At 42.0% G+C, this 27,882-nt stretch overlaps 1 protein-coding gene across 1 annotated transcript in view; it reads right to left on the bottom strand.

Annotated features, from left to right (window-relative positions):
• The window catches only part of LOC105188219 (uncharacterized), a 123,146-nt gene that overhangs the window by 57,082 nt on the left and 38,182 nt on the right, over positions 1 to 27,882 (bottom strand). Inside the window, exons 2-3 of the mRNA XM_025303602.1 lie at positions 23,384 to 23,580; positions 2,191 to 2,292 (exon numbers count right to left, since the gene is read on the bottom strand). Of these exons, the coding sequence (XP_025159387.1) occupies positions 2,191 to 2,292; positions 23,384 to 23,580 (299 nt within the window). The remainder of the gene's footprint in view (positions 1 to 2,190; positions 2,293 to 23,383; positions 23,581 to 27,882) is intronic.

Raw genomic sequence — 27,882 nt, forward strand, 5'->3', positions numbered from 1 at the left:
TAACTATTCTCTCGCTAACTATTTGTCGGAAGAAAAAGTAGTACTAGATTTTCTTGCTTTATTTAGTCTCAAGAATATATTACAATAGCGTTACCTGACATTTGTTTACTTACTGACTTTTGGAAATTTCAAAATCATCAAATTAACAAAAATCAGGACACGACTGTAACAATTCTTGAGACTAAATAAAGCAAGAAAGTCTAGTACCACTTTTTATTCCGACAAATAGCGAAATATCATAAGTTAAATATTGAAAAAGTTATCAAGTTTTCCTCAAATATCTCAAAAAATATTAGGTAAATAAAAAAATGTTTTAAACAAAAGTTATTCAAATTAATTGGTAGAAAAGAACAATGTATTAAAAAATAGGGATTCCCATTTAAAAAACGCAAGTTCACCTTCAAATGACCTTCAAGGTCGAGGTCAAGGTCAAATTTGAGGTCACAAGAAAACAGAACTTTATGAACCCTAAAACTTTTGTTTGGGGTCATTTTTCCGTATAATACATAGACTCTGAGATAGGAAGAGGGGTTCGTTATTTTTGGAAAACCTGGTATATTGTTTTACATTTAAATTATACGGACATAATTTATAATTTATAAATAATAATTTATAATTTATAATTTATAATTATAATTAATAATTTATAAGTAGTAATTTATAATTTATAACTTATAATTTATAAGTAGAAGTGGTACCACATGAGCAAAATGTTCAGTAACGTATGCCAGCGTTTACCCGCTTTGTTACGCAAATGACGAATATTTATTTACACCTTTTGAATGTACAGGGTTTTTCAATTGGTGCGGGTCGGTGTTGGCAGCCTGTGGCGGCCATGTTGTTTTAGCGGCGTCTGACTAACCTGTTGTTTATTATTCAGTGACTGATGCCAAATCACCATGACAAGTTACACGATTGAGCAGCACGTTCAAATGATAAAACTTTATTATCAAAATGAGTGTTCGTTAGTGCAAACGTTGCGCGCGTTGCGCCCATTTTACGGCAGACGCGGTGGCCCTTCAAAGTCGACTCTCCAACGTTTGGTGGCCAAATTCGAGACGACCGGTTCGGTAAACGATCAGCCAACACCTGTACGTCAAAGAAACGCCAGATCGACCGAGAACATCGCCGCTGTAAGTGAAAGTGTGCAGGAGAACTCGAGGCAGTCAATTCCTCGCCGTGCACAAGAACTCGGCCTTTCGCAGACTTCAACTTGGCGAATTTTGCGTCGGGACTTGGGCCTGCACCCGTACAAGATCCAACTGGCCCAGGAGCTCAAAGTTAATGACCATAGACAACGCCGTTTGTTCGCTGATTGGGCTTCGGAGCATTTGGAAGAGGACCCCAATTTTGGCCGAAAAATCATCTTTAGCGACGAGGCGCATTTTGGGATGAATGGCTATGTTAACAAGCATAATTGCCGTATATGGCACGACGCCAACCCACACGAGGTTCAACAGGTAGCAATGCATCCACAAAAAGTTACTGTTTGGTGCGGATTTTGGGCCGGCGGCGTCATTAGTCCGTACTTTTTCAAAAACGACGTTGGTGAGGCCATCACCGTCAATGGCGAGCGCTACAGAACGATGATAACCAATTTCTTTTAGCCCAAATTGAACGATATGGACGTGGACGACATATGGTTCCAGCAAGACGGCGCTACGTGTCACACAGCGGACGCCACGATGGACATTCTGCATGAACGATTTGAAGGTATGGTTATGTTTCGCAGAGGTGACGTGAATTGGCCACCATGATTGTGCGATTTGACCACGCTAGACTTTTTCTTGTGGGGTTTTCTGAAGTCGCAGGCCAATAAGCCGCAATCGACCGATGCCCTTAAAGTTAACATAACCCAGGCCATCGCTCAAATTCAGCCGGATCTATGCGGCAGAATCATTGAAAATTAGACCACTCGGATCCGTGCCATCGTGAGAAGCCGCGGCGGACATTTGAACGATGTTATATTCCACACGTAATGGCATACATGGGCCTTTCAAATAAAAAAAGAATTTCGTTAATACGTCACACACAGCTTGTTTTATTCTATTGCAACATCGACCCGTCCTTATTGAAAAACCCTTTATTATTAAAATATTAATTAAATTACAATATTAATTAAATTACAATTGTATTAAAAATATTATTCACATTATAAATTTTTGTTTATGTTTATAAGCTTTTACATACCTGACGAATGACTTTCTGTAGTGCATGTTCGCAATTGACCAGTCTTTTTCAATCGTGCTGTTTTTATTTCTTCCCTGTCGAATAATGCCTTACGTCCTTCGCCTACAACCAAACAATTTTCTTATTAGTTATTTTATTTTTATATTATTGTGACTACACGTCACATTTATCAATTTATATTAATTATATATATGTATATATCGGTGTCCGTCGGTCATTATCGTAGACGACGATCATAAACAAAAGATGATCACCGTATCTTGCGACCCGTATGTATCTGACGCATACGTCTTCAGCCGCATGAAATTGTTTGACACGCATTGTGCTCCTCCGCGACAAGAAATGAAATTCACTCTAGAGGAATACGCCAATATAATTGTTGTCTACAGGCTAGTGGGAGAAAATGCGCATGCCGCAGCTTGCATCTATGCGGAACAATTTTCTGGACGTGCAAGATATCCGTCGAGAAAAGTGATTTTATGTACAATGCAAAAATTATGTGAGACTGGGTATTTAGTGCATAACTATAAAGCACAGCTAGTGCATTAGTGCATCTTGCCCTTGAAGACGAGGAAAGGTTCTTGTATGTTGACTTGCCTCATGTAATCATCTGATTGTCATTCTTACGAATATTCATGATGAGAAGTAAGTCATTTGTCAGGTTTATTGTGTGTGTGTCTGTGTGTCTGTACCCTACTTCTATCCTGCCTACCGTTCCCTGCGTGCTCATTGACCCAGACGTCTTAATTAATAACTTAACTATTACGATTTTGGCAAAATGGTATATGATATTTCTTCTTAGTTTAACCTAATTAATCTACATAATTTTTCTTTTTTAAAACATCCCGGACACCCTTCATATGTACATACAGGATGTATAAAAAGTATCGGCACGGTGAAATATCACAAAAACTAAACATTTTAGAAAAAAAACATTTCAAATAAAAATTATAGGGTTTCAAAAGATCTATTTACTGACAATATGAGTTTGACCTTGGGTGGCGTCGCCAAGGTCAGGACAAGGTCACCTTGAATTTTTTAAATGGGACCTCCTATTTTTTATTGCATATTCTTGTAGCCCTTCAGACCTTTTCAAAGCACTATAACTTTTTCTACTTTGAATATGCGGTTTCGAAATTATTGAGCTTTTTATGATAAGATGTCCAGCCAACCAAGGCAAGATCAAAGAAGTATCCAGCCAGCCGAGGCAAGATCCTTACAAAAGCGTTTGAGAATAATGTTAATCTCTAAAAAAAAAAAGTAAAATATAACGAATAAGCTAGAAAACAAAAAGATTTATCCAATAAACAGAAATTTGTATTAATTAGATAACAAAATCGATAACTCAATTAAAGAAAGAAAAATTAGTATGAAATATCATTTATCTTTTCCGTATGAAACAACGCATATCACATACAAGTAATGTGTTCTACTTCAAGTCAAATTCATTGCAATTGATTTGAAATGATTAGAAGGTGAATTTTAGTGCTGTTATAAATTTAGTACATTAGTATTACTTTTTAATAATACATATGTCTGGGGACTTGCTTAGATGGCGTACGAGTTGCGTATGGTTGCGTGAGTTTGAGAGAGAGAGAAAAATAGAGATTGTAAAATAAGTAAGATAGGAGAGTAAAGTAGGAAGGTAGGAAAAGAAGCAGAAGGAGGTAAGATAGCGATAAGAATAAAGGCGGATAGAAGGAATAAGGAAAAAATAGAGAAGATGTAACGGCACAAAATTTTCGTGTCATTACGCTGACTGCCGCCGAACATCACGCGGCAGTCAGTTGAGTGCGTAACCCCCGACCCGCGCTGTCACCGCGCCTTACTCAGCGCTCGCCCGAGCCTAGCCGAACACCCGGCAGCGACGCTCGGGAACGATCGGCCGCCGAGCCGAGCTCGCGGCGCCGTCGGGAAAAAAAATCCTCGGCGAGCGCCGCATAATCACGATTCATTCCGATCAGGGTACCTATTATTGAACCCGTCGGAATCGATTCCGACAGGAATAATTCCGTTTATCGACGGTTACCTTATTATGGACAGTCGGATTGTTTACGAGTCGATCGGAAACTTTCCGACACCTCGTGAAGAAGCGGAAAGTCAATTCCGACCGAAATCTCGTTAAGGAAAGCACGAAATGCAGGCATAACTAGAGGTGCGTTCGGAAACGTCACCCGGGTGTTCTCCCTTCTCTGTATCTTATTAATGTAAATAAAATATATTATCTTTTGCATTATAGGTGATGCTCTCGACGTTACAAACATCTATTTTAATTAAGAATTTTAAATATAATATTTCCTTGTTTCCTCGGTAATACCTAATTTCTATTATGGCTTCGATTGTCACTTAAAATATCTTGAATATTTTTAGCGTAAAATATTTCACTTACTTTATCTGTCATTTTGCCGACACTTTCTTTTTATAAGTATTTATAACCCTATATTTCCTTTCAATCTTCAAACATTCAATCGTTCAATAAATGGCTGTGCGCTGGATAACCCTAGGCTGACATCAATCCCTAGGTTGATACGAGGATATTCGAGAAGTTAATGATTATGAAGGTAAAAGGTAATTTTCCTTGCACTGAGATTGGTCGAAATTATTGATTACACTCATTCTTCTCGTCTCACTTAATTCCGACTACAACATGGGAACAGCCGATTCCACTGGAACCCATAATAGTATAAACGCATGAGCGGAATCGCGATCGGAAATTGGCCAGTCGGAATCTCGCGTTTCCGAACGGAATCGTGAAAAGTTCCATAATAGGTACCCAGATTCGGAATTATCACCGATTAATATCCGGAAAAAACCGAAGTTAAGAAATCCCGGGTATATAATCCCGGCAGATTTTTGACGAGAGAGAGTCTTCAGAGTTCTGTCTCAACGGACCGTTCTTCCTCAGAAAGGGTCAGAGAAATCTACCGAGAAGCTCCTGCAGATCACGTAAAATCTACCAGGCCGCCATCGTCGGCGATTACGATTATCTTTTGCGATATAGAGATCGAACGGCGAGTTTGTCGTTGCTCCGGTGTGTTTTCCGGAACGATCTCCCGTTCTTGTGCCGTCTTTTGCGATATAAAGATCGAACGGCGAGTTTGTCGTTGCTCCAGTGGGTTTGCCGGAACGCTCCCGTAATTACATATTTTTTTTCGCTCTACATCATATAGGATTCCGGAGAGGCAAGGGCACGACGGCGTAGGACCTCACCCCATCGACCGTAAGCTTTGGTCACACGGCCGGCCATCGGCGCCTGCTGCCCTGCGATCCGAAACCCATCGTATCCGGTAATCATACAAGAAAACCCACGGCGTCTCGCTCTCCTCATAAAGGAGATAAAGATATTCATCTTGATGTACGCTTCGCCTGTGGGAGATTCGGCTGGATAAATAAAGAAACACGCGTTTTGTTCTTGCACTTCGCTTCACCGGCACGATCCTACACTTAGACGCCACGTGAGAGATAACGCGACGTGACGCGACGCGTTTTTAAACCCGTCGTTTTTACGACCCGTCGTCGTGGTTCGTACCGAAGGCACGGCCTTTTAAAATCTTGCCGAATACACGAGCAACGCGTGTCTCGGATTCCCCGCTTCGGGGAACCGTTCGATTCTCCGTGGCGTTTAGCTATAGACCGAACTACAGTTAATTTGTGTCTGCATATTTATTTTATGTACGCCTTGCACGTTCCGACGCCCGGAACATTATTTAATTGTCCAGCGAGTAAATTACTCGCTCGCGTCTGCGACCACTCTTAGTCACAGCGACGATAGCGAAACAAAGTCGTGCGACAAAAACAACACCCAAACATTGGGACACCGTGCCATAACACGCGGTCACTACGTGTGCCGAGAGAAGACGAATAAAGATTCATTTTCTACACACACATCAACACGATTATTGACACGCACACCTTCTCCCAAAAATCTTTCCTGCGCTTGAATCGCAGCAAATGATCCGACGCGCAGGGTCGGATCAACTCGAAAACCGAGCCTGGAGGCGCGACCGTTACAAAGGGGCAGAATAGGAAGTGAGTAGTGTGGAGAGGTTAGGTAGACGGAGCGGAGATATGAGTACAGGGAGAGGAGGAAAGAAGGTAAGGGGAGGCAAGGGAGGAGTGGATGAAAAGCAAGGTAAATTGGTGATAGAGAAAGGAGATCAAGAGAGGAAGGTGAGTTTCAGGGGTACGCATGGATTAGGAGACGAGGAGGTTAGAGAGGAGATAAGGAAGGAGATAAGAAAGGAGTTGAGACAGGTAATAACGGAATGGAAGAAGGAGATGGAGAGTAGGATGAAGGAATTAGAAGATAGATTGATAATTGCGGAAAGATTTATAGAAGAAAGCAAGGAGAGATGAGTGAAAGAGAAGGAGAAAATAGAGAGGAATGGGAAAGTAAGGCGGCGTCTAGTAGGTTAAGCAGCAGAACGAGATTGAGTAGTAGGTATGGTTCGATAAGAAGTGTGGATAGGTTAAGTGAATGCCTGAATGAAAGGGAAATAGGAAAGATAAAGAAATTAGTGCTAGAAAAGAAAAAGGAGGAGAGGAGAGGTAATGTTGTAGTAAAAGGGTGGGAGATAGGGGACAGAATAACGAATGGAAAGGCAAAGGAATTTATAAAAAAAGAATTGGATGTGGAAATAAAAGTGAAGAGATGTAGAATAAGTGGGAAAGTGGTAGTGGTAAGTCTGGAGGAAGAGGAGATGAAGAGGGAGATAATGAGAAATAAGAGGAAACTGAAAGGTAAAAGTATTTTTATTGAGAACGATTTGACGTGGGAGGAAAGAAAGGTACAAGAGAAAATGGGCAAATGGGTGAGGGAGGAGAGGAGGAAAGGAAAGACGGTGAAAATGGGTTTTGCGAGAGTGATGATTGATGGAAATTGGAAAAAATGGGAGGAAATAGAAGAAGAAATAATTAGAAGAAAAGGAAGGGACAGAGATAGGGAATTGAGAATTAAAGGAAAGGGAGATGAAAGAAGCATTAAGGGAGGAAGAGGATAGGAGAAGAGAAAAGGAGGAAAGAGATGGAGAGAGAAGAATAGGAGAGAGAGAAGAGGGGGGTAGAGAGGAGAGATTAGAAGAAAGAGAGGAAGAAAGAAAGGGGGGAAAGAGAAAGGGAAGGGGAAGGAAGATTAGACAGGATTTCATCTAAGCCAAGAAGGGGAGAGAGGGAAGGGAAGAGGGAGGGAGGGGAGGAAGGGCAGAAACCTAATTTTGTGGAATGTGGCAGGAATACAGAGGCAGGATAAAGATTTTTGGAACTGGATAAAGGGCAAGGATTTTATCAGTTTATGTGAGACATTAGAAGAAAAGCGATGGGAAGATTGGTTTAAGGAAAGATTGCCTAACACATACTAATGGGCATATAGGCCAGTGAAGAGAGAGAAAAAGAGGGGAAGAGCAAAGGGGGGTTTTTTGATAGGTAGAAAGAAAAATTGGGAAAGAGAAAGTAACATTTTGGGGGAGGAAAAAGAGGAAGGGTTACTGGTTTCCGAAATAGAAGGTAAAGGCAAGGATAAGGAAATGATAATTATCTCAGTATATAACTCGGAAAGATGGAGGGAGATAGGAAAAAAGATAAAGGAAATAATGGAGGAAGGAAGAGAGAAGAGTGTAATAATAGGAGGAGACTTTAATATAAGGACAGGAGAAGAGGGAAGAGGGAAGAAGAAGGGAGAAGAGGAGGGGGAGCTAGGGAGAAAGAGCAAGGATAAGATAAAAGGAAAAGACAGCAAAAGTATATTAGAAGTAGTGGGAGAGGTAGGAGGATATATATTGAATGGATCTGCGGAAGAGGACAAAGAGGGAGAATTTACATATATAGGTGCGAGAGGAAGCTCGGTAATTGATTATGTAATTGTCAATGAAAATTGTAAGGATATTGTGAGAGAATTTAAGGTTGGGGAAAGAGTGGACTTGGATCACATGCCCATGATGGTGGAAATAAAAGGAAACGGAGACTGCAGAGAAGAGGAAGGAGAGGGAGAAGAGGAAAGAAAAACAAGGATAAGATGGGATAAGAAAGCAATTGAACACTTCAAAAAGGAAACAGAGAAGATATTAGATACAACAGGAGAATAATTAGAAGAGGAGCAAGGATCGGTAGAACGGAAATGGCTATCTCTGAAGAAGATAATTGGGGAGGCATTAATCAAGGAGGAATGGAAGTGGAAAAGGAAAGGAATAAATAGGACACAAGGAATGGTGGGACAAGAGCTGTACGAAAATGAAAAAGAGGGTGCATAGAGAATTTAGAAACTGGAGAAGAGGCAGAATAAGCAGAGAAAAATACATAGAGGCAAGGAAAACTTTAAAAGAGCACGTTGAGAATAGGAAAAGAAAGAAGAAAGAAGAGGAAGAAGAAGAGTTAAGAAATCTGAGGAACGAAAGATAAGTATGGGAATTTATAAACAGGAGAAGAGGTAAAAGAAAACAGGTCAAGAATAATATAGACAAAGAGGGATTGAAGGAATTTTATGGAATTATTAGAAGGGATAAAAGAAAACACGAAAGAGGAAAGGAAATTTATACAAGAAAGAGAAGAAGACGAGGTTGGAGGAAGTCAAGAAGAAGAGGAAGGAGAAGAGGAACTGAAAGAGGAAGAAATTAAAGAGGCAAAAGATAAACTCAAAAGGAAGAAGGCAATAGGAATTGACGAAATACCGGCGGAGGCATGGAAATATGGAGGACAAGCAGTGAGGAATGGAATTAAGGAATTATTGCTGCAGATATGGAAGGAAGGATCTATACCGAAGGATTGGAAAACAAGTGTGATTTGCTCCATATATAAAAAAGGAGATAAGGAAAGAGCAGAAAATTACAGAGGGATATCAATACTATGTACAGCGTATAAAATTTATGCAGAGGTGTTGAGAAGGAGATTGGAGGAGGAAGTGGAAGCAAAGGAATTACTACCTGAAAGCCAGGGAGGATTTAGAAGAGGAAGAGGAACATTGGATAACATCTTCGTACTAAATCATATAATGCAAAGAGAAAAGAATAATAAAAAAGATAGGAAAATATACGCAATGTTCGTGGATTTTAAGGCGGCTTTCGACAACATAGACAGAAAGAAGTTATGGGAGATACTGTAGGAAAAGAAGATAAATAGGAAGATCATAGGAAGGCTGGAGAAGATTTATGAAGAAACTAGAGTCATGATAAAAACGAAGGATGGGTTTACTAGCTGTTTCAAGACTACGAAAGAAGTAAGACAGGGATGTGTGATGAGTCCACTGCTTTTTAATTTGTATGTAGCGGATTTAGACGATCACATGAGGAGAAAAGGAGTAGGAGGAGTAAAAGTAGGTAAAAAAAGAATTAGGTTTCTGGCGTATGCTGACGATTTAGTTTTAGTAGCAAAAAATAGGGAAACATTACTAGACATGATGGGTACATTAAGAAGGTTTACAAAGGATAGGAAATTAATTGTGAACACGAAGAAGACAAAAATAATGGTATTTAATAAGGAAGGAAAGGAAAAAAAGGAGAGATGGAAATGGGAAGGTAAAGAGATAGAAGAGGTTCAGGAGTTTAAATATTTAGGGTTTAATTTTAATAAGAGAGGGGACTATAGAGAGCATATAAAGGAATTGAAGAAAGAAGGGAGACTGGCGGTGAATAAGGTATGAGGATTAGGAGAAAAGATTTGCAGAGATGACTTTGGAAGGAGAAGGAATTTATTTAAACATTTGGTACAAAGTGTGATGTCGTACGGGGTAGAAATATGGGGATGGGAGGAACAGAAGGAGTTAGAGAAAATTTGGATGGATTATGTAAGATGGGTATTTAGGCTAGATTTTTGTACGCCAAAGTATATTATTAGGAGAGAATTAGGGTTAGAAAAGCTGAAAATTAAATGAGGTATAAGGGCTAGAAAGTATGAATTAAAGATAAAGAAAATGGAAGACAAAAGATGAAGGGTGAAAGAATGCTGGAAGGAGAAGGTTAAGGATGGATGGAAGGAAAGGTACGGAAGGGAGAGAGAAAAGTATTACAATAGGAACGGGTGGGGAATAGCAGCAATAGATAGTTTAGGGAGTGAGGAAGAAAACATAGAAGGGAAATTGGTTAGAAGAGAGAAGGAAGTACAAATAAGAGAGGCGAGGTATAATAGAAAATATAAAGAAATAAACGAAACAGGGGAATGGCCGAAATATTTAGAGGGGGGAGACGAGATAGAAAGGAAAGAAGGAATGGCAATTAGGGCAATGATGGGGTTAAGGTGTGGAAATATGGAGGGGAGATAAATATTCGGTAAAGGAAGAGGATAGGAAGTGCGTGTTTTGTGGGCAAGGTAGGGATAATATAGATCATTTTATAGAAGAATGCGAAATTACGAAGGAACGGTTTAAGGAATTAGGTAACAGTAAGGAGGAAAGAGTGCAAAAGTTATGGAAGGATGATTTAAATAAGGTGAAATTAGAAATTCTGAAGAAATTATGGAAGGAAAAAGAAAAAAGGGAAAAAGAAACAAGAGAAGAAAAGGCAAGATGTGATATAGGCTGTGAGATAGAAACTAGCAGATAAGAAAATCGGTAGGTAACACAGCCACACAAAAAAAAGTGTCTTGATCTGGGGACGAGACATGTGTATTCCTATGTATTTTGACGCGCTGAATCTAAATCCGCTATCAGAATTGGCCCGACGGGTCTTGGTTCAACCCTAACCTCAAAAAACACATAAAAATCACAGAAATATGCGAGAAAATTGTGATATACTACCTGACAGGCAAATTTTCACCTAAAAACCAATGTCTGCAGAGCCTTAACCTTACAATTAACCTAACCTGACCTAACCTAGGTTAGGTTAGGTTAGGTTAGGTTAGCCTCACCTCGCGTAACCCAACCGAACCGATTGTACTCTACTGCCGGGCAGGCCAATTTTGACATAAAAACCATTGTCTGCGAAGTCTTAACCTACAAAAAATCTAACCTAACCTAACCTTTCTCGCTTGAAGTTGACATGACCGTCCGTATGGTCAGCACATTCCTGTACGTTTTCGGGGTATTCGAGTTCAATTTTACGGTTTTGTGAAACTTACTTGTATCTCCAACCTCATGACCATTGAATCTTACTTTAAAAAATACCTCTGATTTCTCAAAATTGCTCATTTTGCAATTAAAATAAGGACATGTGCTCAAAATATGTATATATATGAGCATGACATTTCAAATGTTTCTCGCGTCGCAGTTTATGAACTCGGGGTCACAATTTATATCCTTTTTCATGTTCAAATGAAATCTAACTTGTCATTCATATCAAATTAATTAACAAATTGTCTTCAGTCTCTTTTCTTTCTACTATACCGTGTTCTTTTTTCTTCGAAGGATCTATGCAAAGGGTTTCGCTTACGTTTCTTCCCTTTTATATTCGTCTCTCTTTCCAGCATCCAGCAAAAATTTTTGCTAGATGCTAGAATGTCAACTTCAACCGAGAAAGGTTAGGTTAGGTTAGATTTTTTGTAGGTTAAGACTTCGCAGACAATGGTTTTTATGTCAAAATTGGCCTGCCCGGCAGTAGAGTACAATCGGTTCGGTTGGGTTACGCGAGGTGAGGTTAGATTAGGTTTCCCGAGGGTGGAAAGGGGCCCACCCAGGATCCCAGTCCCCGATCTGGGGGAGGGGGACTGGGACGAGGGCCTGGCTGTGCAACCGGAAGAGCTCGTCAAGGCCAGGAGAAAGCTCGGGGCCAAGGGTAAAGCCCCTGGCCCCGACGGGATTCCTGGCCAGGCCTGGGCTCTCGTGCTCGGCGAAGAGAGCCTATCCGCCGCCATGCGCGGGGTTTTCATCGGGTGCCTAAAGAAGGGAGTGTTCCCGCCAGCCGGAGGAGGGCCAAGTTGGTCCTCCTCCCGAAGGATAGCAAGACACCCGGGAGTGCGCTGACCTACAGGCCGATTTGCCTGCTGGACGAGGCGGCAAGATGCTGGAACGCATCATTGCCGACCGCCTCGTCCAGCACATGTCCTCGAAGGGGCCGGATCTCCACGACCGTCAATACGGCTTCAGATCCGGGATGTCTACGCTGGACGCTGTCCAGTACCTCCGGGACGTAACCGCGACGGTCGTGGAGAGGGGGGGCGGGGTGTTGTTAGCGGTGTCTCTGGACATAAAGAACGCCTTCAACACCCTGCCCTGGCCGGAGGTGGCGCGGGCCCTCGAGTATCACGGGGTGTCCGCCTACCTCCGGCGCACGATGGCGGCCTACTTCGAGAGCAGAGACCTCGCCTTCAATTCAAGGTCGGCGCGCGATGGAACGCGGTGTTCCGCAGGGGTCGGTGCTCGGCCCCCTGCTGTGGAACATCGCGTTCGACCGGGTGTTGCGAACTCCTCTCCCCCCCGGCTGCCACGTCGTCTGCTATGCAGATGACGCCTTAGTGGTGGCAGGGGGAGGAGCTGGGGAGAGGCTCGCCTCCGCACAGAGGCTGTAGTGGCATCGGTGGTAGGAACCATCGGGGGCCTGGGACTTACGGTGGCGCCCCAAAAGACTGAAGCCGTGTTTTTTCACGACGGCAGTCGGGAGGGCGCCGCCTGAGACCCGGGTCCTAGTCGATGGCGTCCGCATCCGCGTCGGGCCGACGATCAAGTATCTCGGCCTGACGTTGGACGGCCGTTGGGACTTTAGCCCGCACTTTAGGGACCTGGCCCCCAGGGTGCGCAACGCAGCACTGGCTGTTGCCAGCCTGCAGCGCAACCTTGGGGGCCTGGGATGGAGGGCTCGCCGCCTGTACACGATGGCCGTGCTGTCGATAGCATTATACGGGGCGCCGATATGGGCGCCCCAACTCAGCGCCTGCCGCGAAGGTCAACGGAGGCTGAGGCAGGCGGTGAGGCCCATGCTAGTCAAAATGACGAGATCGTACAGCACGGTCTCGTACATGGCGGCGATCACCATGGCTGGCTTCCCTCCCGTGGAGCTCATTGCGGAGGAGAGGAGGATCCTCTATTGGAGGATCAAGGAGCTCCACGAGGGGGGGGGGGCTAAGAGCCAGGGACGTGCGGGCCTTAAAGTCTCAGGCTGTGGCCCGTACCCACGCAATGTGGGCGGACAAATTGTCCGACCTACGGGGGTACGAGCCCGATACAGCGGAGGCCGTCCGCCCCTGCCTGCCGGAGTGGGCAGGAAGGAGGGGAGGCGGACTGTCCTTCCATCTGGTGCAGATACTCACTGGCCATGGGTGTTTTGGCAAGTATCTGCACCGGATAGAAAAGAAGCCCACCACCAGATGCCACCACTGCCCCGCGCCGATGGACACGGCGCTCCATACCCTGGCCGAATGTACAGCCTGGGAGAGGGAGCGCCGTGTCCTGGCCAGGGCAATGGGATGGCGCGACGGGGTAATCTCGCTCCCGCTGGTCGCAGCCATGTGCGGGAGCGAGGAGGGTTGAGAAGCGGCGGCCTCCTTCTGCAGTGACGTAATGTCCAAGAAGGAGGCCGTCGAAAGGGAGCGCCGACCACAGCAAATCCGTCGTCGCCGGCGATGACGGGGTGGCCGGCAACCCAGGGGGGGGGAACAGACAGCGGGTCCGGGGGGACACCGGCCGAGGAGGGGGATGGAACCTCGACTAGCGGGGATTCGAACCCTCCTCCTCGGCCGCCCCGGGCCCGACTCCGTTGGCAGGGAGGATCCAGCTCTTTCTCCACGTAGTGGCGGAAATGGATCCCCCCTGCCATGGAAACGTTAGGTTAGGGGGGAGTGGTGCCCGCTTGGGGGCGGCCCACTCCTCCAAAAACCTCACTTCCCCAACCAGGGGAGGGGTGGTAAGGAGTGAGGGCGGATGCCACCCCATCCCATAGGCGAAACCAGAAGGCCAACCGGTCGGTCCCAGACCGACCGGGACCGCGACCCGGATTCCCTTTGTGGAACGGGGCGCGGTAAAGGATGGCAGGGGGCTCGATAATCGAGCCCTGGGGCCGGAGGGGTTGGGGAGGGAATATGGGAATAGTTCCCCTGACTCCCCCCTCCTCGGTCCGATAGGTAGGCATCCCGCAGGGGTTTTAGTCAGTAGGAGTCTGACATAACCCCCGGCCCCCCCCCCAAGGGGCCGGGGGTATCCATGATGGATTTCCCCTGCGTAACCAAAAAGAAAAAAAAACCTAACCTAACCATACCAAAACCTAGGTTAAGGTCAGGTCAGGTTAATTCCCCCTGTGGAGCTCCTCGTAGAGGAGCGACACCTCCTGTATTGGAGAGTAAAGGAGCTCCACAGGCAGGGAACAGTGTCGGTCAGGGCCCTAAGGGGCCTGAGGCTCCAGGCCGAGGCCCGGACCCGGAAGAGGTGGGCGGACCTGTTGTCCGACCACCGGGGTCCCGGGCCAGCGACGGCCGCGGCTGTCCGCCCCTGCCTGTCCGAGTTGACAGGCAGGAGGGGACGTGGACTATCCTTCCGTCTGGCGCAGGTGCTGACCGGGCACAGATGCTTCGGTCGGTACCTGCGCCGGATAAGGAAGGAGCTCACCACTCGATGCCACCACTGCCCCGCGCCGGAGGACACAGCGCACCACATCCTGGTCGCGTGCCCAACATGGGCCGGGGAGCGCCGTGTCCTCTGCGGGGCGGTGGGATGCCGAGAGGGGGAGCTCTCGCTCCCACACATGGTCAAAGCCATGTGCGGGAACGAGGAGGCGTGGACAACGGCGGTCTCCTTCCGCGAGACAGTAATGTCCCAGAAGGAGACCGCCGAGTGGGGGCGAAGACCATACCGGGGCTGCGAGGAGCAGCTCCCGGGCGGTCAACACTCCCAGGGGGACGAGGGACGCGACAGCGGGCCTGGGGCAGCGCCGGTCGAGGGGGGCTCACAGACCCGTGAGGGTCGGGAATCCCCTCGGCCGCCCCGGACCCGCCACCGGTCACAAGGGGGGAGTAGAGGGGCGGCGAGACGCCTTCCCTGCCTTCCCCCCCCCCGAGCGACCGAACAAGTAGGGACAGGGAGGAGCGGTGCGCCGGTTGGGGCTGGGCCCACTCCCCTACATATCCTCCCCTCCCTGACTAGCAGGGAGGGGGTAAGGAGGGGGTGTATGTCCCCCCCTCCTTGACAGGAGACACCAGAAGGCCAACCGGCGGGGGGCAATCCCCGCCGGGGACCGCGCCCTGGATTTCCTTCGCGGAACAGGGCGCGGTACACAGGTGGCGAGGGGCTCCCGGAAGGGAGCCCTGGGGCCGAGGGGTTGGGGAGGGAATACGGGAGTAATTTCCCTGACTCCCCTCCTCACGGCCCGACAGGTAGACATCCCGCAGGGGTTTTAGTCGGTAAGAGTCCGACATAACCCCCTCCCCCCAAGGTGAGGGAGTTTCCATGATGGATTTCCCCTGCGTGACCAAAAAAAAACAAAATAAAAACAAAAAAAAGGTCAGGTTAATTGTAAGGTTAAGACTCTGCAGACATTGGTTTTTAGGTGAAAATTTGCCTGTCAGGCAGTATATCACAATTTTCTCGCATATTTTTGTGATTTTTAGATGTTTTTTGAGGTTAGGGTTGAATCAAGACCCGTTAGGCCAATTCTGATAGCGGATTTGGATTCAACGCGTCATAGAAATACACATGTCTCGTCCCCAGATCAAGATACTGTTTTTTTTTGTGTGGCTGTGTAATAGGTAATAGGTATTAAGATAGTTAAGATAAGGTAGGATAGAAGTAAGGTAGAGGGTAGAGTAGAGTGCAAGTGAATGTAGGAGTGAGTGAGATAAGGATTATTGTAAACCAATTCCCGCTTCTTGGCAATGTATGCTGAAGTGAATAAAGTTTATATATAATATTACATGTGTCTGAAATACAAGTCACGAAATTGCTCCAGCCACTGGCTCGACATCTTATCATAAGAAGCTCGATAACTTCGAAACGGCTTACTCAAAGTGGGAAAAATTAAACTGCTTTGAAAAGATCTGAAGAAGGGTTACAAGAATATGCAATAAAAAATAGGTGATGCCATTTAAAAAATTCAAGGTAACCTTGTCTTGACCTTGGCGACGCCACCCAAGGTCAAACTCATAATGTTAGTAAATAAAACTTTTGAAACTCTATAACTTCTATTTAAATATTTTTTTTCTAAGATGCTTAATTCTTGTAATATTTCACCGTCTCGGTGCTTTTTATACACCCTGTATATTCAGTGTCCCAAAAAGGTCAAGACCTTTAACAATCTTAACAGATAAAAGTTTTACAGAAAAGTGTTTCAGACAAAAGTTATAGGGTCCAAAACGATGTATTTACTAATCTTATCAGTTTGACCTTGGATGACATTGTTAAGGTCAGGGCAAAGTCACTTTGAATTTTTTAATAGAATCCTCTATTTTTTATTGCATATTCTTGTACCTTAGCTCGAAAGCTTTCCGAAACACTATAATTTTATATACTTTGCCCTATCCGTTTCGAAATTATCGAATCTCTTACGAATGTGGATCCAACTAACTACGGCAAGATCGATAGTGGATCGAGCCAATTAAGGTAATATCGTTTTGAAACAATGTGGCACAAGATTAGCACAATCTAGCACAACTTTCAAAAACACAATTTTCGAAAAATGGGGTGCCAATTTCACTCACTCCTTAACAATGCTGTTCAAGAGAAATCATACTACTAGAACTATGTAATATGTCACTTAAAACCCTACAATTTTTATACAGGGTCATCGAAAAGTATCGGACCCCCCCTAATATCTTCAGTTAGAATGCATTTTGGAGAAAATGTCCAATAGCAAAATTGTATGGTTTCTAGCGGGGAGTAAGATGATGACCTTGACTTTAACCTTGACCATGTCCTTCAAGGTCATTTCAAGGTCAACCTTATTTTTTTAAATGGAACTCCAAACATTTTATTGCATATTCTTATAGCTTATCTCGAGAGCTTTCCAAAACACTATAATAAAACATTTTTTCATTAAGTACTTTTTGAGTTATAAAGGTTTGAAGTTAACAATTTGTTAAGTGGTGTGTGATTCCGGCCAGTTAAGGCAAGAGTGGTGTGTGATTCCGACCAGTTAAAGCAAGAGTGGTGTGTGATTCCGACCAGTTAAGGCAAGAGTGGTGTGTGATTCCGGCCAGTTAAGGCAAGAGTGGTGTGTGATTCCGACCAGTTAAAGCAAGAGCGGTGTGTGATTCCGACCAGTTAAGGCAAGAGTGGTGTATGATTCCGGCCAGTTAAGGCAAGAGTGGTGTGTGATTCCGACCAGTTTAGGCGAATTTCATTCCAATTGGTCAGCTTGGGCAAAATATTCAATTGTACCAAACAATTCACAACAAATGTTCAAATTGTTGCCCTTCAACAGCCTGGCAATGTGCCAATCTGTTATAAACAGCTGAAACCGCATTCCGGAACGTTTCCGGTGGTATTAGTTCTATCTCTCGAGTTATTCTCCTTCTTAAATCATCTAAATCTTGAGGTTTGGTGGCATAAACTTTACTTTTCAAGTAACCCCACAAAAAAAGTCAAGTGGGGTCAAGTCCGGAGACCGAGGTAGCCACTCAAAATGACCCCTTCGCCCTATCCACCTGTTCTGAAAGACCTCATTCAAATATTGACGGACAATGGCACCATAATGAGGTGGAACTCCATCCTGTTGGAAATAAATTTCATCCATATTTCCACCAGCTATGTCTCGAATAGCTGGAACAATTTGTTCGCGAAGCATGACTGTGTATACTTGTGCTGTCAAATTGCCTTCAATGAAGAAAGGGCCAACTGGTCTACCATTAAAAATACCAGCCCATACGTTAACTTTTTGTGGATATTGGGTATGATTGTCTCTTTTATAATGAGGATTAACGTCACTCCAGTATCTACAATTGTGTCTATTTACATTCCCAGTCAGTTCAAATGTTGCCTCATCAGAGAAAACAATATTATTAAGTAATAGAGGATCGTCGACAATCATCTCCATCATAAGATCACAAAATTCAATGCGTCTATTAAAATCGTCTTCGGACAACTCTTGGACCAAATGGAGTTTATATGGATGCCATTTATTCAATTTCAGAATTTTACTGACAGATGCCTGACCGATTTCGTGTTCTTGTGCAACGCGATTGATGGAAATGTGGGGACTTTCAACGAAAGACTGTAAAACATCTAATGTCTTATCATTATTTATTGCTGTTTTACGTCTACCAGATCTTGGGCGGCTTGTAACGCTACCAATGTCCTCGAAACGTTGAATAGTACGGATTACAGTACTTTTGGAGATCCTATTATTTTCATTCCGAAAATTTTCATTAAATAATCGCGTTACTGTTTTATACCCTCTTTGTTGATCTCCCCATCCTCGCATCATTAACAGTGTTATTCGATCTCTTTCAGAATGCTCCGCCATTCTTAATTAGAGCAAAGAAGAATTAATCAGGTAAGTGATAGGAAATTGATCTAAATAATTAAGTAAAGAAAAATACTAATTATTAAGTGTTGGTCCAACTATCGATTTGTTTATTTCAACCAGCACTAGCAAAAAGCTCGTTGAGCAACTGAAAATCTAATAGATCAATTAATAATATTTACGAAAAAATTCTGGGCTATTGGAAACAAAATAAAGATGTTTGGGACAATCAATTGAAGCGCAATGGCTTCTTTTGTTACAGAAACAATTTTTGGGGCTGTTCGTTTTCCTTCACGAAGTGACTGCTGCTCTCTAAGAAGAAGACAGCACTGCATCAAAGATTCAAACCAGTGATCCGCATTGTTTGCTCAAGAGCTTGTATTACTATTGGTGCCTGCAAGAGTGAGATAATAAAGATCGGCCCCGCCAATGCTTTCGGGCAGATTCCCGCTAACGTCTTCGAACATCACACATTCGAGCAGCTTCTCACGATCATCTTCGGGCAATTTTCCGTCATAGCCTACTAGTATAACCGCTTGAAGCCGTACAACTTTGCTATTGGACATTTTTCCAAAATGCATTCTTACTGAAAATATTAGGGGAAGCCGATACTTTTCGATTAATGTATTTTCTTTAAACCAATTAATTGGTCTCATTATTTCGCGCACAAAAGTATTAAGGTTATGATTACTGAAAACTAAATAATATTTTACAAGATATTTTACATTTTGTGTCAAAAAATTGTTAACTTCAAACCTTTATAACTCAAAAAGTACTTAATGAAAAAATATTTTATTATAGTGTTTTGGAAAGCTCTCGAGATAAGCTATAAAAATATACAATAAAATGTTGGGGGTTCCGTTAAAAAAAAAAGGTTGACCTTGAAATGACCTTGAAGGACATGGTCAAGGTCAAAGTCAAGGTCATCATCTTACCCCCCTCTTGAAACCATACAACTTTGCTATTGGACATTTTTTCCAAAATGCATTCTAACTGAAGATATTAGGGGGGTCCGATACTTTTCGATGACCCTGTATAATATCTGTTTTTCAAAATTGCGTAGTTTTGAAAATATTAAAAGGTTTCCACATACTTAGAAGACCATGTATAGCTTTCAATGTTATATAGCTCCTAAGCTATCACACGGCTTCTATCAGGTGCGTAATACTTAATTCTCGATCCCTAACTTCAATCGATGATAGTACCTATTTAAATTCATATATCTTTGCTATCATATAGTCATACTAAAGTGCCATCTTTAAAATGCTTTAAAAGCTTTAAAATGCACTATAATAGTTGATAATTCTACTAGCATAACCTAACCTAAAAAAGCAGTTGTGCAAGCAATGTCGTTCGAGAAGCAATATTTGAGGTACTGCTTTCTTTTTACCTTTCAACTAAAAAAAAAGTGCTGCTGAAACCCAGGCAGTGATTTATGCGGCTTTGGGAAAAGACGCTATTTCTTACAGTATTTATAAGAAGTTGTTCCAGCAGTTTAAGAGTGGAAATTTCGATCTTTATGATGAAAAACATCTTAGACAGCTGAAAAAAAGTTAAAGATGAGGAATTGAAACAACTTTTGGAAAAGAATTCCTGTCACATACAGTCAGAGCTCGCAAATTAACTCGGAGTAACATGGCAGGCCATTCTAAGCGTCTACATAAGCTTGGAATGATTCATAAGGAGGGCCGTTGGGTTCCCCATATATTCACAGCTGAGAACAAAAGTAGATGTATGATATTGTTATGTCGTTGCTCTCCAGATTTAAGAAAAAGAACTTCCTGCACAAAAATGTAACCTGCGATGAAAAATAGATCCTCTATGATAATCCAAAAAGGTAAAAATCGTGAGTTTATCTGGTTGAGCCTTTGATCAATATCACAAGATCGAATATTCATGCCAAGAAGGCTGTTGCTATGTTGCAATGTTGCTGACCCTCTATCCCAAAAATAACCGGAATGGCTCTATTTTAACGAAATTAGTGACGTCTTCTGTTGGTGGGAGATTGAGTTAGGAAGTATCAACCTTTCTTAATAACCTATAAAAACTTAATGACATTTTGTTCACTAGAAGCCAAGGTCCAATGCATTTAAGTGATATTAGTTTGATACCTCGGTCGAAAAACGAATAAAAAACGAAGAATCAACATTAATTTCTGTATTAAAAATGGTAAAAGTGCTACGGAAACGCCCTAAATGCTTAAAATGGCTTATGGAAATAATTGTTTATCACAAACACAATTTTTTAAATGGCATCGACGATTCAGAGAATGCAGAGGGAATGTGGACGACGATAAACATTCAGGCCGATCAATTGAAACGATGACCGAAAAAAATGTTGAAAAAGTGCATGATTTCGTGAAAATTTCGAAAAACGGTTAATGCTCAGTATTATCTTGGTATATTGAAGCGTTTGCCTAGGCTGTATTTGTCGTGTTCGTCCTGAATATCAAGAACCAGGCAGTTGGCGATTGTTGCATGATAATGCACCTTCTCATCGTTTATCAATTGTCACTGATTTTTTGACCAAAAATCAAATTTTATTGTTTCAACATCCCCGTATTCACCCGATTTGGTACCCTGCGACTATTTTCTATTCCCTAAGCTGCATTTAGCGATGAAAGGAAACCGTTTGACATAAATTGAAGACATTCAACGGTCAACGACAGGTAATCTCAACACTATTCCAATCAGCAACATAAAAAAGTCATTTGACGTACTTCTGGAACGTGCAAATCGTGCAATATTTCTGCTGAGGGAAAATATTTCGAATAAATAAAATGATTTTTATCAAAGTTTCTTAACTATTTTTGTTTTTTAAAGCCATTCCGGTTATTTTTGGGACAGAGGGCGTATATGGTGAGATCAGCAAGACGTGCATTATGAGTGTACCAACCACTGATCTTTTCTCCAACCTAACCTAACCTGGTGAAACAGTCATTACTCAACGTTATCAGCAACAACTGATTCGTGTTAGTGACACATTGGAAGAAAAAAGGCCTTATATATGTAAGGGAAGAAGGAAGGTCATTTTGGTTCAGAACAATGCGCAGCCATACACAATAAAAATGACTTTGGAAACGATCACCGACTTGGGCTGGCCGGTGTGAAGTTGGCACCTCATCTTTTAGCACCGCAAGTTTTAACGATAGTTCTATTGACACAATAGTTCTACAGTTCCTGATAGGTTATATCAATAATTCCGCCGAATTAGTTAACAAAATGGCAGATTGAAAATATGAGGTGCTAACTTCCCGTAGCACCGTAACTGCCAGAAAAAGCCATTTCAAGCACGAAATCTTATAGTTCTAGAATAGTTCTATAGTTCCTGATATGTTTTAGCAAAAGTTCTGACTTCTAACCATTTTTAAATAATTTTTGGAACTTAGCGCAAGCATCGCACCACAAGAGTAAAGTATCAGTTTGCTGGCAGTTCTAGCCGACTTCTGGGTTTCTTTTAGTAGTTCTACAATAGTTCCAACGCTTTAAGTGGGTTTCGTTGCGGATGCCGGCATTTAACTATTTTTAAATAATATTTGAAACTTAGTGCCAGCACTGCACCACAAGAGTAAAGTATCAGTTTGCTGGCAGTTCCAGTCGACTTCTTATTTTTTTTTAGTAGTTCTACAATAGTTCCAACGCTTTAGGTAAGTTTCGTCGAAGGTATTGGCGTTCATCTATTTTTAAATAATTTTTGAAACTTAGCGCCAGTACCGCATCACAAGAGTAAAGTATCAGTTTGCTGGCGGATTGAACTACTAAATGAGACCAAGAAGTTGGCTGGAACTGCCAGCAAACTGATACTTTACTCTTGTGGTGCGGTGCTAGCGCTAAGTCTAAAAAATTATTTAAAAATAGTTAAATGCCGGCACCCGCAACGAAACCCACTTAAAGCGTTGGAACTATTGTAGAATTACTAAAAGAAACCCAGAAGTCGGCTAGAACTGCCAGCAAACTGATACTTTATTCTTGTGGTGCGGTGCTGGCGCTAAGTTCCAAAAATTATTTAAAAATGGTTAGAGGTCAGAACTTTTGCTAAAACATATCAGGAACTATAGAACTATTCTAGAACTATAAAGTTTCGTGCTTGAAGTAGCTTTTTTTGGAAGTTGCGGTGCTACGGGAAGTTAGCACCTCATATTTTCAATCCTTTTTTTTTTGGTCACGCAGGGGAAATCCATCATAGATACCCCCTCCCCTTGGGGGGGGAGGGGGTTATGTCGGACTCTTACCGACTAAAACCCCTGCGGAATGTCTACCTGTCGGACCGTGAGGAGGGGAGTCGGGGGACCTCATATTTTCAATCTGCCATTTTGTTAACTAATTCGGCGGGACTATTGATATAACCTATCAGGAACTGTAGAACTATTGTGTCAATAGAACTATCGTTAAAATTTGCGGTGCTAAAAAATAAGGTGCCAACTTTACATCGGCCTTGGGTTGGGAGATTTTACCGCACCCAGCATATTCTCCAAACTTTACCTCTTCGGATTATTACCTCTTCAAATCCCTGCAACATCAGTTAGCTGATATCCACTTCACTTCTGTCGAGAATGTCGATAAAAGTATTGTTGAGTTTATTTATTCAAAATCTCTTTTTTTCGAAATGGAATTCGACAGCTCCTCGAAAGATAACGCAAATGTATAAAAAGTGAGAAGGATTATTTCGAAGATTAGGTAACTATCCGACTGTTTATAAATTGTCGACAGTTCATTAAAATGGTCGAGAACTAAGTTGCGCATTTAATAATTCCTAAAAGAAATCTTTGATTTTGTCTTTCAACTTGACATAACCTTTTAATTGTTTATAGAACAATATTTCTAAATTTTCTGATGATAATGTACTAACTAATGGTAATATACGTATACCTATAAAAAATATTATCTTACCCTGTTTTCTCGGAATTATATCTTTCTTTATCCAAATATTATCGAATGTGTCAGTGAATTCCTTCGTTTTATTACTTAAAGTCTTCGAATTTCTTCCAGAATTTACATTGGTATAAATTGTTACCTTTGTACGACGTAATTCTTCTTTATCAATCATTGTATCTCCTAGTCCAGTGAATACAGATCTCATATTTGTTCTGAAAATAACATAAATATATATCAATTTACGTCTCAAATTTTTTTCTCTAAACAATTAAATTACAATCTTACTATGAAGAATATAACTAATCACACACACATACGGACGAGTGCTCGCACGAAGTTATTAATTAATTATTCTTGTTTATTATTAGGAAGTTATATATCCAATTCAGATGTAGAATACGACGTAAAAAGATATGTAAATCTTCATAAACAATAAATGTAAAAATTATACAATTAATAGCAAAAATAAGTAAAATTGTGTTCCCACAAAAGTTTAATAGATTTTAAATAAATATACAAATTATTGTAATATTATAAAGCACTATTGTAATATCAAGAGGCACGGTAATGCCTCGCGCCAAGTTCAGTGCGACAAAGTGCGCCCGAATTGCACGAGGTAAGCCTATATTTACGTAAAATTGCGAGTTGAAACGAAGTGTTCATATCTCAGCAATGGCTGAACCGATCGAGGGTTTTTAGTCTCAATCGATTCGGCCTTAAGGCAGTATCCTGGTTTAGAAGGTCAAAAAAATCGACCTTTTTTTTTGTTTAAATCGATAGTTTAACTATTGAAAAATATGTTCTCAAAGTTTTAAAGACCGTTGGGACATATTACGAAAGTTACAGAGCCGAGAGCAAATAAGCGTCGCGCAGCTAGAAAAACGCTTAGCCGAAGCGAGCCGCTCTCACCTATTTTTTAGCTTTTTTTTTATAATGCATAGCAAAGATTCAAAATGGTTTATATAACAATATTTTGGCTTCTTACTAATCTAAATATAGATTTAATGTAGTCTGTATTTATGTAAATAAATAAGAGTTACCTGTGTTTATACTTTTTACATGTTTATACTTTTAGTTGCTTGTAGCGTCAACAGTTAGTTTTGCTCCGATTTTTGATGCACAAACATTTGAAGCAATATACAATATACCCAAAAAGTTCAAAAACCAGTTCCAAACGGGCAGCGGACCAACAAAACGAAAATTTCATGGAAATCGTTTTATTAATAAAGACGAACGTGAAAGCTTACATGAAAGCATAACGGCAAAAAAATTGTATGATATATCTACTGATTCTATTGTGAGTAATCCTCTTCATAACTATAGAATCATTGAATTTCTAAGTGTCTTTGGCGCAATTGCCGAGATTGTATTGTGCAAAACGTGCAAAGAAACTGTTAAGTTCGAAGAGAGTAACAATCGAGGCTTAGATTTCAAATTGATTATTACGTGTATATGTGGTCGCAGGGAAATTAATTCAGGGCCGTTGATCAATACCGGATATGAAATTAACCATAGAATAGTTTTTGTTATGCGACTTCTTGGTATTGGACGAAAGGTATAAGCATTTTTTGCGGTCTTATGAATCCGTGCCAAGGAATATCAAAATCAACTTATGATGGAATAGTGAAACACATTCACTCGGCGATGTCATCAATGTTTGAAATTGTAAGCAAGAAAGCTGTTGAAGAGGAAAAGAAGGAAAATATTCAGAAAGACCTGAAACGCATTTAAAAGTGTCCGGTGACGGATCTTGGAAAAAACGCGGCTTCGCTTCCTTGTACGGCGTAATAACGCTTATCAGTTATTACAGTGGCAAAGTAGTCGATATTGACACAAAAAGTTCATACTGCCAAGCATGTGGAGCAAAATAATGCAAAATAAAATGGAACACTATGTGGAGCAAAAAGAAAGACACCGACGAATACACGGAATGGTATGAAAAACATGAAGAAAAATGTGTCAAGAATCATGAAGGTTCGGCGGGAAAAATAGAAGTGGATTCGATCGTTAAAATGTTTTCAACGTCTGAAGCAAAATTCGGAGTGAAATATACGGATTATATCGGAGACGGTGATTCGAAAACTTTTTTGAATATTTTGAAAACTAATTCATATGGCAATAAATATCCCGTGAAAAAAAGTGAATGCGTGGGACACGTGCAGAAGAGAATGGGTACACGCCTCTGCAACATAAAGAAAAAAGAAAAACTGGGCGGAAAGGAACGACTGACGGACGTACTTATTAAAAGATTAACAAACTATTACGGCTTAGCTATAAGAAAAAATGTGGATTCCGTTGTTAGTATGAAAAAAGCAATAATGGCAACATTAGATCATTATTGCTCAACGGATACGAAACCAAGGCATGCAAACTGTCCTGAAGAAGCCGACAGTTGATGTGAGTGGCGTCAAGCCGAAGCCACAGATTAATTACAATCTTTTAAGCACCCGCCACCAGTTATTCATCCGGATGTTGGAAAACATATTACGCCTATCTATAAGGATCTTTGCAAGGACGATCTGTTGTCAAGATATTTGGGCGGATATACACAGAATTCTAACGAGAGTTTTAACTCTACTGTGTGGTGCATCGCTCCAAAACACCTTAATTCGGGCGCTAAAATCGTAAAACTGGTTGCTTACATTACTGTAGGTATGTTTAACGAAGATTACACTGCTATTTTAACTATGATGAATTTGCTGGAACTCAATATTGGCCAGCAGTGTAAGATTTTCGCTGATCTATACGACGCGCGCTGAATTACACGAGAAGGTCAGCGTCAACGAAGCAACAGCAAGGAGGCTCGTACAGCACGTACAATGCAGGAAATGCAGGAACAAGATTTTTTTGAACAAGCTGAAGGACTCTTGTATGGACCTGGAATAGCTGATTAAGATTAGATTATTGTAAGTAACGAATAAGAATTGATATTGTTTTCTAGCGAAAACTTTAACTCGCGTTTTCTCGAAATATTAGTTTTGTGATTTTATTAGGTGCGCAACTAAGTTCCCGCTGTTTTTCAAGAGATGGCTCCAGTAGTAAGTGCTGGTCGATTGTGACATAACCAAAACGTCATGAACCAAGCTTAGACATATGGTAAACAAACCGCTTTGACACATTAGTGATTTTGTTTTTGCGTCATATACTTTTGGTTGTGTGAAAATGTCTTATTTTGTGCCAAATAATCGTCATTTGCGGGAAGTGTTGCTTTTCTTCTTTCATCCGAAGAAAACGGCGGCTGAAGCGCATCGAGAACTCCAAAAAGTTTACGGAGATGCTGCTCTAAGTGAAACAACGTGCCGTGATTGGTTCCGTTGCTTCAAAGACGGTGATTTCGATGTTGACGACCGTTCGCGTGAAGGAAGGCCAAAAATCTTCGAAGACGCTGAATTGGAGGCATTGCTCGATGAGGATCCGTGCCAAATGCAAAAAGAGCTTGCTTCAGCATTAGGAGTTACCCGCCAAGCCATTTCCAAGCGATTGCATGCGTTGGGAATGATTCAAAAACAAGGAACTTGGGTTCCTTATGATTTGAAGCCAAGAGACGTTGAGCGTCGTTTTTTCGCCTGTGAACAACTGCTCCAGCGGCAAAAAAGGAAGGGTTTTCTTCATCGCATCGTTACGGGTGATGAAAAATGGATTCATTACAGCAACCCAAAGAGAACAAAATCATGGGGACTGCCCGGTCATGCTTCTACGTCGTCGGCTCGGCCGAATATTCACGCTGCGAAGGTTTTGCTGTGTATTTGGTGGGACCAGGGCGGTGTTATTTATTATGAGCTGTTGAAACCGAACGAAACCATCACTGGGGAACGGTATCGAACTCAATTGATGCGATTGAGCCGAGCACTGCGCGAAAAGCGGCCACAATACGAGCAGAGGCACGAAAAAGTGATTCTACAGCATGACAACGCTCGGCCTCACGTTGCCAAACCTGTTAAAACCTACTTAGAAACGCTCAAATGGGAAATCCTACCCCACCCGCCATATTCCCCAGATATTGCGCCGTCCGATTATTACTTGTTCCGTTCGATGGCACATGGTCTGGCTAATCAGCAGTTTCGTTCATATGAAGACATCTCAAAATGGCTTCATTCGTGGATAGCCTCAAAAGACGAACACTTCTACCGTGACGGTATTCGAGCTCTGCCAGAAAGATGGGAAAAAGTTGTCGCTAGCGATGGGCAATATTTTGAATGATTCATTTGTAACCATTTTTTTCACAATAAAGTTGCATTTTCATCAAAAAAACAGCGAGAACTTAGTTGCGCACCTAATACTAAATTGACGAACAAGATAGCAAAAAAACTATTTTACCTATCAACCCAAACCAAAGTTTATTCTCTAGAGTATTGTTAATTATCCTAAATGAACTAAAAAAACGATCAGAATTTAATTTAAACAATTTCTGTTGCATAGAGAACGCAAAATTTTTCTTTTAATATTGTCACTTTTTCGTTTAAGTTCGTACATTTGTATGATTTTATGCTTTTTTCTTAGTTTTTTTAGTTCAT

The sequence above is a fragment of the Harpegnathos saltator genome, unplaced genomic scaffold, assembly GCF_003227715.2.
Source record: "Harpegnathos saltator strain DR-91 unplaced genomic scaffold, Hsal_v8.6 scaffold557, whole genome shotgun sequence".
In the NCBI taxonomy this organism is placed as follows: Eukaryota; Metazoa; Arthropoda; class Insecta; order Hymenoptera; family Formicidae; genus Harpegnathos; species Harpegnathos saltator.